This window comes from Corella eumyota, chromosome 6 (assembly GCF_963082875.1).
Source record: "Corella eumyota chromosome 6, kaCorEumy4.1, whole genome shotgun sequence".
NCBI classification, from domain to species: Eukaryota; Metazoa; Chordata; class Ascidiacea; order Phlebobranchia; family Corellidae; genus Corella; species Corella eumyota.
Genome location: NC_137495.1, coordinates 13,272,751 through 13,289,714, shown reverse-complemented (window position 1 = coordinate 13,289,714; position 16,964 = coordinate 13,272,751). Strand labels below are relative to the sequence as shown.

The following is a 16,964-nucleotide window of genomic DNA, read 5'->3' as shown; positions in this document are numbered from 1 at the left end:
TACTCAACATGGCACACAAATTAAATATAAAAATAATTACCTTGTGTTTTCTATGCTGCAATTTAGACAGAGTGGCTGTTTTATCACAGAGTCACAGAAAATATTTGTTTAACCAGAAAGGTGATTGGTGCTAAAACCTAAATATTAATAAAAGGTCAATTCAATATAAAACTCACTAATGTCAAATAACATCACTCTACCTATTAGCACGAAAAAGAACAACATGAAGAATTTTGCAACATATAATTTTAAATTAATGCCAGCAAACGAATTTCTGTGTTTTTGAAAGACAATACAATCCCTAAAAATTATAAACCTTTAACAATGCTAGTTGAATTGTTACTGAAAAAAAAAACATCCACCAAGCCCACTTGGCTATTAAGTACTACAAATAAACATTTTTCAAAGTTAATTACATCTCAGTTATACATCTCTACAAACATGAATAAAATTAAAAATTTTAAATTTAAAAAATTTTAACATTGCCAATTTGTATTGGAGCAAGAAAAAATAAAAAACAAAATTAATTTACAACATTTATCAAAATATGTGTGTTTGGTTTATACCACAAATTTATAACTTATTAGAAGAACCATAGTACACTCTAAAGTTACAAAATATGTTGTAGACGATTTTAAACATTTTTAAAACATTAAATTCAAAAAGTTCAGATAAATGGGTTTAAAATAAAGAGTTTAGTTCATAGGAGTTTAATGGTGAGGGGTTTAAATGTAAGGGGTTTAAATGTAAGGGGTTTAAATGTAATGGGTTTTAATGTAAAGGGTTTAAATGTAAGAGGTTTAAATGTAGGGTTCAAATATTAAGGGGTTCAACTGTAAGGGATTTAAATATGAGGGTTTAAAATAAAAGGGATTTAAATATAGGGGTTTATTGTTAGGAGTTAAAATGTTAGAGGTTTAAATGTAAGGGGTTAAAATGAAAGGAGTTAAATGTAAGGGGTTAGATGTAAGGGGTTTAAATGTAAGAGGTTTAAATGTAAGGAGTTAAAATGGAAGAGGTTGAATGTTAGAAGTTTAAATGTAAGGGGTTAAATGTAAGGAGTTAAAATGGAAGGGGTTAAATGTTAGAAGTTTAAATGTAAGGGGTTAAAATGTAGAGGTTTAAATGTAGGGGTTCAAATGTAAGGAGTTAAAATGGAAGGGGTCAAATGTTAGAAGTTTAAATGTAAGGGGTTAAAATGCTGGGGGGTTAAATGTAAGGGGTTTAAATGTAAAAGAGTTTAAACGCAAGGGGTTTAAATGTAAAGGGTTTAAATGTAAGAGATTTAAATGTAGGGGTTTAAATGTAGGGGTTTAAATGTAAGGGGTTCAAATGTAGGGGATTTAAATGTAAGGAGTTAAAATGGAAGGGGTTGAATGTTAGAAGTTTGAATGTAAAGGGGTTCAAATGTAAGGGGTTCAAATATTAAAGGGTTTAAATGTAAGGAGTTTAAATGGAACGGGTTGAATGTTAGAAGTTTAAATGTAAGGGGTTAAAATGGAAGGGTTTAAATGTAAGGGGTTAGATGTAAGGGGTTTAAATGTAAAGGGTTTAAATGTAAGGGGTTTAAATGTAAGGGGTTCAACTGTAAGGGGTTTAAATGTAAAGGGTTAAAATGTTAGGGGTTTAAATATGAAGATTTTAAATGAAAAGGGTTTACTGGTTAAGGGTTTAAATGTAAAAGGGGTTTAAATGTAAGGGGTTTAAATGTAAAAGGGTTCAAATATTGAGGGGTTCAAATACAAAGGGTTTAAATGTAAATGGTTTAAATGTAAGAAGTTTAAATGTAGGGGTTTAAATGTAGGGATTTAAATGTAAAGGGTTTAAATGTCAGGGGTTCAAATGTAAGGGGTTCAAATATTAAGGGATTCAAATGCAAGGAGTTTAAATGTAAGGGGTTTAAATGCAAAGGGGTTCAAATATTAAGGGATTCAAGTGCAAGGGGTTTAAATAAAAGGGGCTTAAATGTAAAAGGTTTAAATGTAAAGGGGGTTAAATGTAAGGGATTAAAATGTTAGGGGTTTAAATGTAAGAGGGTTAAATGTTAGAGGTTTAAATGTGAGGGATTTAAATGTAAGGGGTTAAAATGTTAGGGGTTTAAATGTAAGAGGTTTAAATGTAAGGAATTTAAATGTACAGGGTTAAAACTAAGAGGGTTAAATGTTAGAGGTTTAAATGTAAAAGATTTAAAAATGTAAGGGGTTTAAATGTTAGAAGTTTAAATGTAAGGGATTTAAAAGTAAAGGGGTTTAAATAAAAGGGGTTTAAATGTAAGGGATTTAAAAATGTAAGAGGTTAAAATGTAAGGAATTTAAATGTCTAGGCTTAAAACGTAAGAGAGTTAAATGTTGGAGGTTTAATGTAAAGGGTTTAATGTTAGAGGTTTAAATGTAAGGGATTTTAATGTAAGGAGTTTAAATGTAAGGGGTTTAAATGTAAGGGGTTTAAATGTAAGGGGTTTAAATGTAAGGGATTTAAATGTAAGAGGTTTAAAAGTAAGGGATTTAAATGTAAGGGGTTTAAATGATTTAAATGTAAGGGGTTTAAATGTAAGGGGTTTAAATGTAAGAGGTTTAAATGATTTAAATGTAAGGGGTTTAAATGTAAGGGGTTTAAATGTAAGAGGTTTAAAAGTAAGGGATTTAAATGTAAGGGGTTTAAATGATTTAAATGTAAGGGGTTTAAATGTAAGGAATTTAAATGTACAGGGTTAAAACTAAGGGGGTTAAATGTTAGAGGTTTAAATGTAAAAGATTTAAAAATGTAAGGGGTTTAAATGTTAGAAGTTTAAATGTAAGGGATCTAAAAGTAAGGGGTTTAAATAAAAGGGGTTTAAATGTAAGGGATTTAAAAATGTAAGAGGTTAAAATGTAAGGAATTTAAATGTCTGGGCTTAAAACGTAAGAGAGTTAAATGTTGGAGGTTTAATGTAAAGGGTTTAATGTTAGAGGTTTAAATGTAAGGGGTTTTAATGTAAAGGGTTTAAATGTAAGGGGTTTAAATGTAAGGGGTTTTAATGTAAGGGGTTTAAATGTAAGGGGTTTAAATGATTTAAATGTAAGGGGTTTAAATGTAAGGGGTTTAAATGTAAGGGGTTTTAATGTAAGGGGTTTAAATGTAAGGGATTTAAATGTAAGGGGTTTAAATGTAAGAGGTTTAAATGTAAGGGGTTTAAATGTAAGAGGTTTAAAAGTAAGGGATTTAAATGTAAGGGGTTTGAATGATTTAAATGTAAGGGGTTTAAATGTAAGGGGTTTAAATGTAAGGGGTTTAAATGTAAGGGGTTTTAATGTAAGGGGTTTAAATGTAAGAGGTTTAAATGTAAAAGGGGTTTAAATGTAAGGGGTTAAAATGTAGAAAGTTTAAATTTAAGAGGTTTAAATGTAGGGGTTTAAATGTAAGGGATTTAAATGTAAGGGGTTAAAATGTAGAAAGTTTAAATAGAAGGGGTTAAATGTAAGGGGTTTTAATGTAAGGGGTTTAAATGTAAGGGGTTTAAATGTAAGGAGTTTAAATGTAAGGGGTTTTAATGTAAGTGGTTTAAATGTAAGAGGTTTAAATGTAAAAGGGGTTTAAATGTAAGGGATTTAAATGTAAGGGGTTAAAATGTAGAGGTTTAAATGTAGGGGTTCAAATGTAAGGAGTTAAAATGGAAGGGGTCAAATGTTAGAAGTTTAAATGTAAGGGGTTAAAATGCTGGGGGGTTAAATGTAAGGGGTTTAAATGTAAAAGAGTTTAAACGCAAGGGGTTTAAATGTAAAGGGTTTAAATGTAAGAGATTTAAATGTAGGGGTTTAAATGTAGGGGTTTAAATGTAAGGGGTTCAAATGTAGGGGATTTAAATGTAAGGAGTTAAAATGGAAGGGGTTGAATGTTAGAAGTTTGAATGTAAAGGGGTTCAAATGTAAGGGGTTCAAATATTAAAGGGTTTAAATGTAAGGAGTTTAAATGGAACGGGTTGAATGTTAGAAGTTTAAATGTAAGGGGTTAAAATGGAAGGGTTTAAATGTAAGGGGTTAGATGTAAGGGGTTTAAATGTAAAGGGTTTAAATGTAAGGGGTTTAAATGTAAGGGGTTCAACTGTAAGGGGTTTAAATGTAAAGGGTTAAAATGTTAGGGGTTTAAATATGAAGATTTTAAATGAAAAGGGTTTACTGGTTAAGGGTTTAAATGTAAAAGGGGTTTAAATGTAAGGGGTTTAAATGTAAAAGGGTTCAAATATTGAGGGGTTCAAATACAAAGGGTTTAAATGTAAATGGTTTAAATGTAAGAAGTTTAAATGTAGGGGTTTAAATGTAGGGATTTAAATGTAAAGGGTTTAAATGTCAGGGGTTCAAATGTAAGGGGTTCAAATATTAAGGGATTCAAATGCAAGGAGTTTAAATGTAAGGGGTTTAAATGCAAAGGGGTTCAAATATTAAGGGATTCAAGTGCAAGGGGTTTAAATAAAAGGGGCTTAAATGTAAAAGGTTTAAATGTAAAGGGGGTTAAATGTAAGGGATTAAAATGTTAGGGGTTTAAATGTAAGAGGGTTAAATGTTAGAGGTTTAAATGTGAGGGATTTAAATGTAAGGGGTTAAAATGTTAGGGGTTTAAATGTAAGAGGTTTAAATGTAAGGAATTTAAATGTACAGGGTTAAAACTAAGAGGGTTAAATGTTAGAGGTTTAAATGTAAAAGATTTAAAAATGTAAGGGGTTTAAATGTTAGAAGTTTAAATGTAAGGGATTTAAAAGTAAAGGGGTTTAAATAAAAGGGGTTTAAATGTAAGGGATTTAAAAATGTAAGAGGTTAAAATGTAAGGAATTTAAATGTCTAGGCTTAAAACGTAAGAGAGTTAAATGTTGGAGGTTTAATGTAAAGGGTTTAATGTTAGAGGTTTAAATGTAAGGGATTTTAATGTAAGGGGTTTAAATGTAAGGGGTTTAAATGTAAGGGGTTTAAATGTAAGGGGTTTAAATGTAAGGGATTTAAATGTAAGAGGTTTAAAAGTAAGGGATTTAAATGTAAGGGGTTTAAATGATTTAAATGTAAGGGGTTTAAATGTAAGGGGTTTAAATGTAAGAGGTTTAAATGATTTAAATGTAAGGGGTTTAAATGTAAGGGGTTTAAATGTAAGAGGTTTAAAAGTAAGGGATTTAAATGTAAGGGGTTTAAATGATTTAAATGTAAGGGGTTTAAATGTAAGGAATTTAAATGTACAGGGTTAAAACTAAGGGGGTTAAATGTTAGAGGTTTAAATGTAAAAGATTTAAAAATGTAAGGGGTTTAAATGTTAGAAGTTTAAATGTAAGGGATCTAAAAGTAAGGGGTTTAAATAAAAGGGGTTTAAATGTAAGGGATTTAAAAATGTAAGAGGTTAAAATGTAAGGAATTTAAATGTCTGGGCTTAAAACGTAAGAGAGTTAAATGTTGGAGGTTTAATGTAAAGGGTTTAATGTTAGAGGTTTAAATGTAAGGGGTTTTAATGTAAAGGGTTTAAATGTAAGGGGTTTAAATGTAAGGGGTTTTAATGTAAGGGGTTTAAATGTAAGGGGTTTAAATGATTTAAATGTAAGGGGTTTAAATGTAAGGGGTTTAAATGTAAGGGGTTTTAATGTAAGGGGTTTAAATGTAAGGGATTTAAATGTAAGGGGTTTAAATGTAAGAGGTTTAAATGTAAGGGGTTTAAATGTAAGAGGTTTAAAAGTAAGGGATTTAAATGTAAGGGGTTTGAATGATTTAAATGTAAGGGGTTTAAATGTAAGGGGTTTAAATGTAAGGGGTTTAAATGTAAGGGGTTTTAATGTAAGGGGTTTAAATGTAAGAGGTTTAAATGTAAAAGGGGTTTAAATGTAAGGGGTTAAAATGTAGAAAGTTTAAATTTAAGAGGTTTAAATGTAGGGGTTTAAATGTAAGGGATTTAAATGTAAGGGGTTAAAATGTAGAAAGTTTAAATAGAAGGGGTTAAATGTAAGGGGTTTTAATGTAAGGGGTTTAAATGTAAGGGGTTTAAATGTAAGGAGTTTAAATGTAAGGGGTTTTAATGTAAGTGGTTTAAATGTAAGAGGTTTAAATGTAAAAGGGGTTTAAATGTAAGGGATTTAAATGTAAGGGGTTTAAATGTAAGGGGTTTAAATGTAAGGGGTTAAAATGTAGAAAGTTTAAATTTAAGAGGTTTAAATGTAGGGGTTTAAATGTAAGGGATTTAAATGTAAGGGGTTTTAATGTAAGGGGTTTAAATGTAAGAGGTTTAAATGTAAGGGGTTTTAATGTAAGGGGTTTAAATGTAAGAAGTTTAAATGCAAAAGGGGTTTAAATGTAAGGGATTTAAATGTAAGGGGTTTAAATGTAAGGGGTTTAAATGTAAAAGGGGTTTAAATGAAAGGGGTTTAAATGTAAGGGGTTTAAATGTAAGGGGTTTTAATGTAAGGGGTTTAAATGTAAGAGGTTTAAATGTAAAAGGGGTTTAAATGTAAGGGATTTAAATGTAAGGGGTTTAAATGTAAGGGGTTTAAATGTAAGGGGTTTAAATGTAAGAGGTTAAAATGTAAGGGGTTTAAGTGTAAGGGGTTTAACAATCAGCATGTTTACCCGTTTAACAAATTTAAAGTTTGTACGTGCAACCAATATGTATACACCGTAAACAAAAAACACTAAAGTCAAACATTGTCACGAATAAAGTTAACAATGTTATAAAAATGCTGAATCTTGCAAAACTGTGAACAACAATTCCTGGAAATTATAAAAACTTGATTAAAACCACAAGTAAATAGATTTTTACTAAAAGACAAAGCCACCGCCCTTGTACAACGTGGCACAGAAAAGTTTATTGTTTACTAAAGAAATGGCGCCATAACTTTAACGAATATGATTGGTTTGTGGATAATGCCATAAATCATGTATATTTAAAGTAATATAACCCATTTTTAGCTAAATTATGCTAGAATAACCTCTGGAATAAAGCCACTGCTTGTACAATGTGGCACAGAAAAGTTTATTGTTTACCAAAGAAATGGCGCCATAACTTTAACGAATGCCTGGTTTGTTGATAATGCCATAAATCATGTATGTTTAAAGTAATATAACCCATTTTTAACTACCTTATGGTAGAATAATCTTTGCACCAAAGCCACCGCTCCAAACAACGTGGCACACAAATTATTAACTAGACCCAATTTAAGAAACTTTTAATTTAATTTCATTTGAAAATAATTAGCAACAGAATTTTAATAGTTTTAATTGAAAAATGGCTAATAGTTTATTTTAACAATTTTTAAATTGTCAAGGGTTAAGATTTAAAATGTAAAGCTTTAAAATGTGGAGAATACTATACAAAAATCTTAAACATTCTTGTGCTACAAACACAAAAAATAAAATTTTTTTCACCTAAAACAAAATACCCTTAACAAGAAAAATACCTTTAATAGTATCCTTAAAATAAGGCCAAGTTTAACTATAACAAAGTCATTACCTCATGCTAGAATAAACTTTGAACCAAAACCATCTTACACAACACGACTTACAAAAAAAATAAAAAAATAATAACCTTGTGTTTTCTATGCTGCAATTTAGACAGAGTGGCTGTTTTTTAAAGTCACAGAGAAACAGAAAATATTTGTTAACACAGAAAGGTGATTGGTGCTAAAACCTAAATATTAATAAAAAGTTCATTCAATATAAAACTCACTAATGCCAAATAACTACAAACAAGTTTTAACTGCCTGCAAGTAAATATACCTGGTGTAATAGTTTTTTTAAATAAGTAGGAGCAAAGTTTTAAAAGTTTTATTAAAAAAATAACAAATGGTTTGTTAAAAATGAATGATGGTTTACATTTACCCATTTTAAATTAACAGAAGGGTTTAGATAAAAAAGTTTAAACAAAAAGATTTATTAAAGAGGTTTAAATATTGGGGTTTAGATGTAAGGGTTAAGATGGTTTTTATGTAAAGAGTTTAGCTCCAAACACAAAGAATTGTTTTATTTAAAACAGAAAAAAATATCTTAAATAAGTAAGTTTTACTAAAACAAAGCAATTAACTCGTGCTAAAATAACCTCTGGAATAAAGCTACCGCCCTTGTACAACGTGGCACAGAAAAGTTTATTGTTTACCAAAGAAATGGCGCCATAACTTTAACGAATATGCCTGGTTTGTTGATAATGCCATAAATCATGTATGTTTAAAGTAATATAACCCATTTTTAACTACCTTATGGTAGAATATTCTTTGCACCAAACCCACTGCTCCAAACAGCGTGGCACACAAATTATTAATAAAAAAATATTAACCTTGTGGTTCTTGGCTGCTTTAAGATGATGTGGCTGTTTTCCAAAGTCACGTAGTCACAGGAAGTGGTTGTTTACCCAGGAAAATGATTGGTGCCGAAACCTTAATAATAAAATGTTTAATCAAAATAAAAGTTAACTTTTGTTCTTAAATAGGGGGTCATATTCAAACCATATTTTTAAGACCAATTTTTAAAAAATCAAAATTTTATTTTTAAATATTTAACAACAGAATTTTAATAGTTTTAATTAAAAAAAATGGCTAATGGTTAAAATTTACAAATTCTAAATTGACTTTTTGTAATAGTTTTGATTAAATTTTTGGTTAATAAATACATAGAAAAGCTGCCTAAGAAAGTGTCAGGTGTTTGGTTTCTACAACTCACAGGTTGCCAGAAGTTTCTTCTAAAAACAAAATTGTCTTAAAAAGTTTCAGAAAAAATATATTTAGCAATATGCTAAACATAAAGTAAAAACCTAAAAAAATATTGTTACTGTTTTCGAAAGTTGAATTTTTTGAGTTTACTTTAAAACCTAAAAAAAATAAATTAAAATTTAGAACAAAATTTTCCAAAAATAAGAGAATAAATGAAACATATTAAAAACTTCTTTATAATTAAACGATTTTAAACCTAGTGTTTTACAAATTTTAGATTTATAGTTAACAAGAAATATTTAACAACTTATTAGAAAAAATTAATTTAAGTTATTTTACTTGAAATTTCAGCAAAGAATATCCTCCCCACCACTATGAAAGTATTCAGTTTGGACGACTATACAGCATATGTCTCTCTAGAAACTTTATGAAAATAATTTTCTTCCAGTCCAAACTTCTTTTTTCCCCAACCCACAGCAAACTAAGATTTTGAAACCAATTCGGAAATTATTCACATTAAATTAACATATAATAATAATAGTTTTACACACTTAACTCTGTGCTAAATAAAAAAATTTAATTAAAATATCACAAACTAAATCATCATTTAGAAAAAAAAATGTTAAACGCATATAAAGTTCGGCGGCGTGGTGTAGTGGTAAGAACACTTGCTACACCACACATGGGGTCGTTGGTTCAGTCCCCACTGATCTCATGCTGTAGCGCCCTTGAGTAAGGCGCTATAAACGATATGAACTCCTGTTGAGCCAGCAATTAATCAGCAGTCAGTCTGGAAAGTAGGGCAGTTATCGACGAGATCTTGTGCATGCCAGCGTGCACGCGTACTAAAATTTATGTTAGCGTATTTACCTATAATTTTAAATTAACCTTTAATGCCAGGCGTGCAAAACGCCAATTACAGGAGTGCATTTTTTAACGAAAAAATCTTGTGCGTGCACGCTGCCCCACTTTCCAGACTGGATCAGCAGTATAATTATCGGTTATTATAACCTATATAATATCCCAAACTACCACAGGCAACCCAAGACTGGGTCGAAGTAACTGATGTTACTCTATATTTAAGTCGCGCATTTGACTTTCCCACATCGAGAATAAAGATATATACAAAAAAAATAAAAATTTAACGTTCTAAAACGCTAAAATATTCTAATTCAATAAATCTTTAGCAAATTTGGCTTAATAAAATTAACAATTCTACGTTTTCTAATCTGCTATTAAAGATGACTGCTTCTTAAATAGAAATTGAATTTCAATTTACTAAAGTAAAGTCACTCGCCAGGCAACTCACACACAAACAAGCTTCGAACCAAAACCTTCAACTTTGAATAACGCGGCACGTGGATCAGTTGTTTATATACAGAGAGTGGATGACGTATTTACGACCGACGTCATAACTGACTCACATATCTATATAATTTATCCTCCATTAAAAACTTCAAGTTTATTGCACGTTGTCTTTATTTTAATTCACAACAAAAATTCTAATACAAACATACCAACAAAATTGAATCACATATATATAAATTAATTTATTTTTTTAAGTTATTATTTTCTACTTCATTTACAATCTTGTTCACATATTCCTTCATTATATTCAACGATTCAGGCCAACTATACTTTGGTTTGTAGCCAAAATGTTCCACAAACTTTTAATTGGAGACGGTGAATCTTGTGCAGGACAACTTGGCCATGTTTGGTGTAATATTGGGCTGAAAATCACAAAGAGGTTTATCATTAAAAGTATTATACATAAAATAAATGTTTAACCCTTGTAATAACTTAACATACTGACCCTCGTAACCAAAGTATTATCCAAATAGGTATGGGGTTTATTTCAAAAGGATAAGTTTTACACCACGACATTTAACCAAAATTTAGGTCGATGTTTTTGTTAAATGGTGTTTTTGCGAATATGTTTTAAGTGAAACCTTTATGACAGTAACCCAGCTAAAATCTACTCAATAAACTAAATATTTTCCTCTTTTTTGACCCCAAACCAACCCAGCACCTGACAACACCAAACAACCAACGTTGAAATGAGGATAAACAATCAAAACAGCAACACTGGCTCCCTCTTGTGGATGGTGAAACCCAAATGCTTGTAGAATTTCAAGTTTAATCTCAGGTAAGATAATTTTGGGGTTTCGTCACACAGAAAGTAGGTGTTTCCCTCAACCAAAAAAGGGGACTCCTGTACAATATAAGTTATAGTCAGAGTACAAGTTAATTTATTAGAATTTTTTAACATAACCAAAATATAAACCAATATTTTCACTAAACTTAAAACCTAATCTTTCAGTAAGAACATGCAGAGACATATTAGTTATAACCGAACTTATATACAGCTGTGGTGGTGCTCAAACCAGAGATCTTTTGCACACTAACCCAATATTAAAGCAGTGAACAACTAAGTTTTGTTTACCTGCATTTTTGTGGCCGCGATCACGTGATACCAAGTCTTTTTTTTTTTTTTTTTTTTTTTTTTTTTTATTCGACACACAGTACAACACAGGAAAGAATAGCGTAGCACGTAGTAGTACATATCAAAAAACAAATATTAAAAATTTTAAATAGCTAAATACAAACATAAACATAGTTTAAGGCAAAGTTGACCATTTTGTAAAAAATTTTTCCATTTTTTTAAATTTTTTATAACGATACAAATCACAATCTCTTAAGTTGGTTACAAAAAAAATAAGTTCCCTAATTGTTGGTGTCCGTTCAGCATATTTACAAATATAAACAATATATCTAGAGCATAATAATAATAAATTAATTAACGAATGAGAGTGATCATGCGAGACCACTCCAAACAAACGTTCGCTGTTAGAAATAATTAAAGGAAGTCTTAATGTGGCCGCAATCCAGGATATGGCATCTTCCCAGAACACGTTGGTTACTGGGCATTTACAAAAAATATGGTAAATGGTCTCACTTTCGGCTTTACAAAAGGAACATACCGGCGTGGTCTTCACCCCAAACGCAAAGAGAGCATCGTTAGTAACTATGGCCCTAAGGTTTAATTTAATTTGAAAAGATCGCAATCTAGTCGTCAAACTTGTGTCCGCCGTTAGTTTATAGACTGATTTCCATACGTGTTCGTTTAAACTCGGGTCGTTAATAGTAGATTGCCATTTTAATTTTTGTTTTATCGGAGTTTTTGTATTATTTAATTGGTAATTGTAAATAGACTTAACTGTACCGCCGTATGTTTTAAGAAAAAGTAAAATATCATCTATGTATTTTAAACCTGAGCGCGTGTTATTGTTAAAATAAGAGTCGTCAACATATGGTAGCTTGGATTTTAGTTTTATATAAAAAATGTAATCGTCATTTGTATTTCCAATGTTATATTTTAAAACTAGGTCGCTAAATTCAATGTGTTCGCCATTGTTTGTATATAGTTGTGAGAGGTCGGTCAATCCACGTTGTAGCCAGTTGGGGTTAAAGAGATATTTTCCTCGATATTTAGTGGTCTTATTAAGAAATATTGGTTCGGCGACATCGTCAGGTGGTAACATTATTTTTAATAGTTGTGCTGTTGTTCGTAAGTTACGAAGCGGTAAAATCCTCGTTATGTCTTTATGGTTGTAAATCAGTTTGGAACACATCACATTCGCAATTGTTTGCAGGTTTCCTGACGCACTTTCTATGTTTTTCCATTGAGACTTAAAGTTCTTATCAAAGAGTTTTGCTGCCCAACGTGTGTATAAGGCTAAGATGTAACTTTCTATATCAATCATATTAATTCCTCCCTCTTTATAATGAAGATGTAGTGTTTCGCGTTTCACACGTTCCCATTTGGAACCCCAAATAAAAACAAACAATTTTCTTTTTAATTTTGCCAAAAAAGCCTTTGGTGGCAACACTGGTACAACGCTAAGTTTATATATTAAAGTAGGTATAACTAGGCTTTTGATTATTGTTGTTTTTCCGATTAAAGTAAGGCCCCGAGAGGACCAGATTTGGAGTATGTTTGCAATTTTGTTAAATGTTTCGCTAAAGTTTAAGTTGAAGAATTGTTTATCACTAATGTATTTGGAAATCGGTATGCAAACGCCCAAATATTTAATGTTATCCGACGGCCATTGAAGGCCAGCGGAGGCGAAGGGATGATCTTGGTTATTTCTACTTGCGCCAATATAAAAGGCTTGGCATTTTTCTATGTTCATCTTACACCCGGAGATGTCCCCGAAAAGATTTACAGTTTCAAAGACTTTATCAAATTCATCCGAGTCACCGTTGAGAAACACCAAAGTGTCATCAGCTAAGAGCGATACTTTAAGCCGGTCTTCATTTATTTTAATACCTTGAATAGATTTGTTGATTCGTATTGCCGTTGCCAGACATTCTATGCAAAGAACAAACAGCGTTGGTGATAACGGATCGCCCTGGCGCACCCCCCTCTGTATAGAAAAATAGCTGGATAGAAAATTATTATTGATAACTGAGCATTTAGGCCATCTATAAAATGTATTTAACCATGATAGTACATATGGGCCAAATCCAAATTGTATTAGAACCTCTTTCATGAAAACCCAGTCTAAGGTATCAAAAGCTTTATATATATCTAGGGCAATAATCGCCCCAGGAAGATTTAAATTATCCACATAATCAATAACATTGAATATAAGTCTTAAATTTTCCCCTATATATCTGCCCGGTATAAACCCAGTCTGGTCTCAAGAGACTAGATCATCAATGTGCTGTTTAATTCTAGAGTTAATTAATTTAGCTAGTATTTTATAGTCTGCATTTAGTAGGGTTATAGGTCTATAGTTTATGGCAAAAAGAGTATCTTTGTTCGGTTTAGCTATTAAGGTAACCACACCTTGGCATTGAGATTCACTTAAAGTGCCGGTGGCCTGCGAATATTTATAACATTTAAGTAATGGGTCCTGCAACTCTGACCAAAATTTTGAATAAAATTCAATAGGAAACCCATCAGGGCCAGGAGATTTGTTTGTTTTCATACTTTTCATGCTTTTATGGCACTCATTTTTACTTATAAGAGACTCGGTTGCAGTTCTTTGGGGCTCTGATAGCTTCGGCAGGTTAAGGTTTGTTAGAAAGTGTCGGATTTTATCCAACGGATATATATCTTTTTTCCGAGCAAACAAGTTTTTATAAAATATCGAGAGCTCTTTTAAAATAGAATGTTGGTCCGTCAAAATGGAATTTTGAACTTTTAATCGGTTAATAATTTTTTTATCTCCGTGGCGCTTTTTTAAAAAATATTTCGTGTTCTTTTCACCTTCTTCCGCCCACTTTGCTCTAGACCGAACAATCGCGGCCTTTGTACGATTCATTGCTAGATTGTTAATTTTTTGTTTACAATTGTTAATTAGGCGCCATTGATTTTCGTTTTTTAAGGTTCCATCGTTAAGAAAGGAATTTTCCCGTTTAATTAATTCCGCTTCAAGGCGAATTTCCTGTTTAATAAATTGTTTACTTTTATATGAGGAATATGCGATAGACACACCTCGCAGTACGCATTTCAGGGCATCCCATCTAATATGTGGCGTTGTATCGAGTTCCTGATTTTGTTTAAGATAGTTTTGAATTTCATTTTTAATTAGGTTTATGTAATTTTCGTCTTCCAACAAGGATATATTAAGTTTCCAATACCCTTTACCCCGCGGTGTTGGGTCAAGCAACAGCGTTAATTTTACTATTTTATGATCTGATCTGACACTAGGTATGATGTTAGCTTTAAGCGTTTTGTTTATTAAATTTGAAGAGGTTAGAAAGAAATCTATTCGACTTGCGACTTTTGGGTTATTTTGAATACGAGAAAAATTTAATAAATTGGGATGTTTTACTCTAAATATGTCATTAAGATTATATATTTGCATCAGCGAAATAAGTTTAGCACGCGCTTGTTTGTTTGAGTGGGCTAAAGCGCCACCACGTTTATCCAGGTCGTTATTTAGTGTTAGGTTGAAATCTCCCGCAATTATCATATCATAACATGTTAGTTTATCAATATTCGAAAATAAATTTGCAAAAAAATTTGGCTCGTCACTGTTTGGAGCATATATGCTAGCCAAGGTCAATCGTTCGTCATTAATTTTAATGTTTAGAATAATAAATCTACCGTCCGTATCCTTGATAACGTCATATATTTTGTAATTTATAGTCCTAGACAAACAGATCGCAACGCCCTTGCTCCTACTTGTGCCGTGCGACCATTCTATTTCGCCCCCAAATTCCATTTGCCATAGTTTTTGATCTTGCATAGTACAGTGAGTTTCTTGCAAACAAGCGATATGGATTTTTTTATGTTTCAGAAAATTAAATACCGTTTTTCTTTTAAGTTTATCTTGGAGACCGGCCACATTATACGATACAATTGTTAAATCCATACTTATAAAATAAAAAATCAATAAATAAACCTATAATACAATCATGTTTTACTACCTTCTATTTTCCCGGCATCCGTATCCCTTTCAAACGTCATTCCACAGGGACATGTGTACGGCTTCTCCGAAGTGACGGTTACGGAGTAAATCTTGCCGCATTCACAATGTATGGTTTTTCCTGCACAGATGTTATTAGTGCAGGCGCGACTTCTTGACTTCGGGGGCACAATGTTCATGTTGTTGCATGTATCAGATGCACATCTAAATGATCGCTTGTCACAGGTTACACAATCGTAAACCTGCTCATCGTTCACAGCTTCTCTTGAGTACTGCCTGCAGCAAGGGAGTTTTCTCATTGTACGATTGCATCTTACACATCCTATGATAGTTTTTTTAATTGGGACCAAAAACCTTTCGTCGTCCGCGCAACACGCAGTCACTACATCATAATTCAAGTTGCAATTCCAGCAATGGAACTTATCGTTGGACTCCAGTATCCACGCCTCTCTTTTGCAACCAGGGCAATCCACATTTTTTTTGTTTTCGCTTAGGCTCGAAGCCTTGGGCTTTTTTCCTGTTTGAGGGGAGATGGTATCACGCCTACGTTTGTAGGTTACCTGTGTAAAAGTGTCGTCTGCTTCGTTATCAGTGATGTTTATGTCAGTCTCGCACTCGTTCGGTTGTGATTCCTTATCGGCTTCTATTTTATCTTTATTATTGCCGTCTGTAGAGTCTCGAGATAAAACTGGTACGGACTGGCTTGCGCTTAATTTAGGGAACTCTCCTAACTTTTTAGGGCAATTAGCGAATTTGTGTCCTTTTTCGTTGCAATTTTTACAAGTAAAAATTTGATTTTCATATGCCACAAACATCTCGTACCCCTCTATTTCGATATAGCTCGGAATTGTATCTGGTTTTAAATCTTCTTTGTTCATCAGAATTGTACGAACTCCAGTTATAAGGTTTTTGCTGTCTTTACGAAAATAAACTTTGTGGACTTCCCCGAATCTTTCCGAGAATACTTCTTGGATTTTTTCGTTACTTAGCGGGATTGGCACCCATCCTAATGTAACTTTTATTTTGTCTGTATTGTAAAGTTTTATTCTGTATATGCTGGCGTTGCATTTTTCGTTCAAATCTTCCGCTAAATCCACCACTAGTTTTCTTGTTTTGCAAGTTACATCTACCAAATTCCCTTTTCTTATCGAAATTCCAACAAAGTTTTCTAGCGAGATGCTACTTTCTATCAAATAGTTTAGAAGGTCTTCCCTTGTGGTTCTTTTGACTGTTCTAAAGCTTAGACAGTTGGGCCTTTCTAGCCCATTGCTTGTCTCTTTTGCTAAGGCTTTAGCGTAGCTCATAACCATTTTTACTGTAAACCAAAACACGACCGCACGCGACGCGTCCAATCGTGGTATGATGATACCAAGTCACGTTTTCAACGTACATTCGAGTTTGTAGCGCCTCTGGTGGAATAAGAGACTTGATTACTTTAGTCACAAGATGGCGCAAAAGAATCGATTTGATGATGTTGTCATTTTCGCCATAAATACCACACATGACCAGTTTCGGTGCACAAGTGACCAGTTTCTACAAAATATTATGCTGTCAATAATAAAAAGAACAAAAGCAGACAATTATATGCCGAGTAGACCGACAGCGTGGTGTAGTAGTAAGAACACTTGGTACACCACCATAAGGTCGTGGATTCAATCCCCCTTACTCTCATGCTGTAGCGCCCTTGAGTAAGGTGTTATAAACAATATAAATTTCTGTTGAGCCAGCACTTAATCAGCAGCATAATTATCGGACAAATATTATTTATAATTGCTCAAACTACCACAGGCAACTTGAGACTGGGTTGAACTAACTATTGTTACTCTATGTTTGGGACACTTGTTCGACTTTCCCGCATCGAGGATAAAGACATAAAAAAA

The 16,964-nt window shown here is 32.2% G+C and overlaps 1 protein-coding gene across 1 annotated transcript; it reads right to left on the bottom strand.

The window, feature by feature from the left end:
- Positions 1-11,171: 11,171 nt before the first annotated feature.
- Positions 11,172-16,449, bottom strand: LOC145754805 (uncharacterized). Its single transcript, XM_082570929.1, has one exon. The coding sequence runs from the start codon at positions 16,392-16,394 to the stop codon at positions 15,072-15,074; it is 1,323 nt and encodes a 440-aa protein (XP_082427055.1). The 5' UTR covers positions 16,395-16,449; the 3' UTR covers positions 11,172-15,071.
- Between the last annotated feature and the right edge of the window lie 515 nt (positions 16,450-16,964).

Bases quoted from the DNA above. Each gene is read 5' to 3' on its own strand.
- LOC145754805 (XM_082570929.1), bottom strand. From the start codon at position 16,394: ATGGTTATGAGCTACGCTAAAGCCTTAGCAAAAGAGACAAGCAATGGG.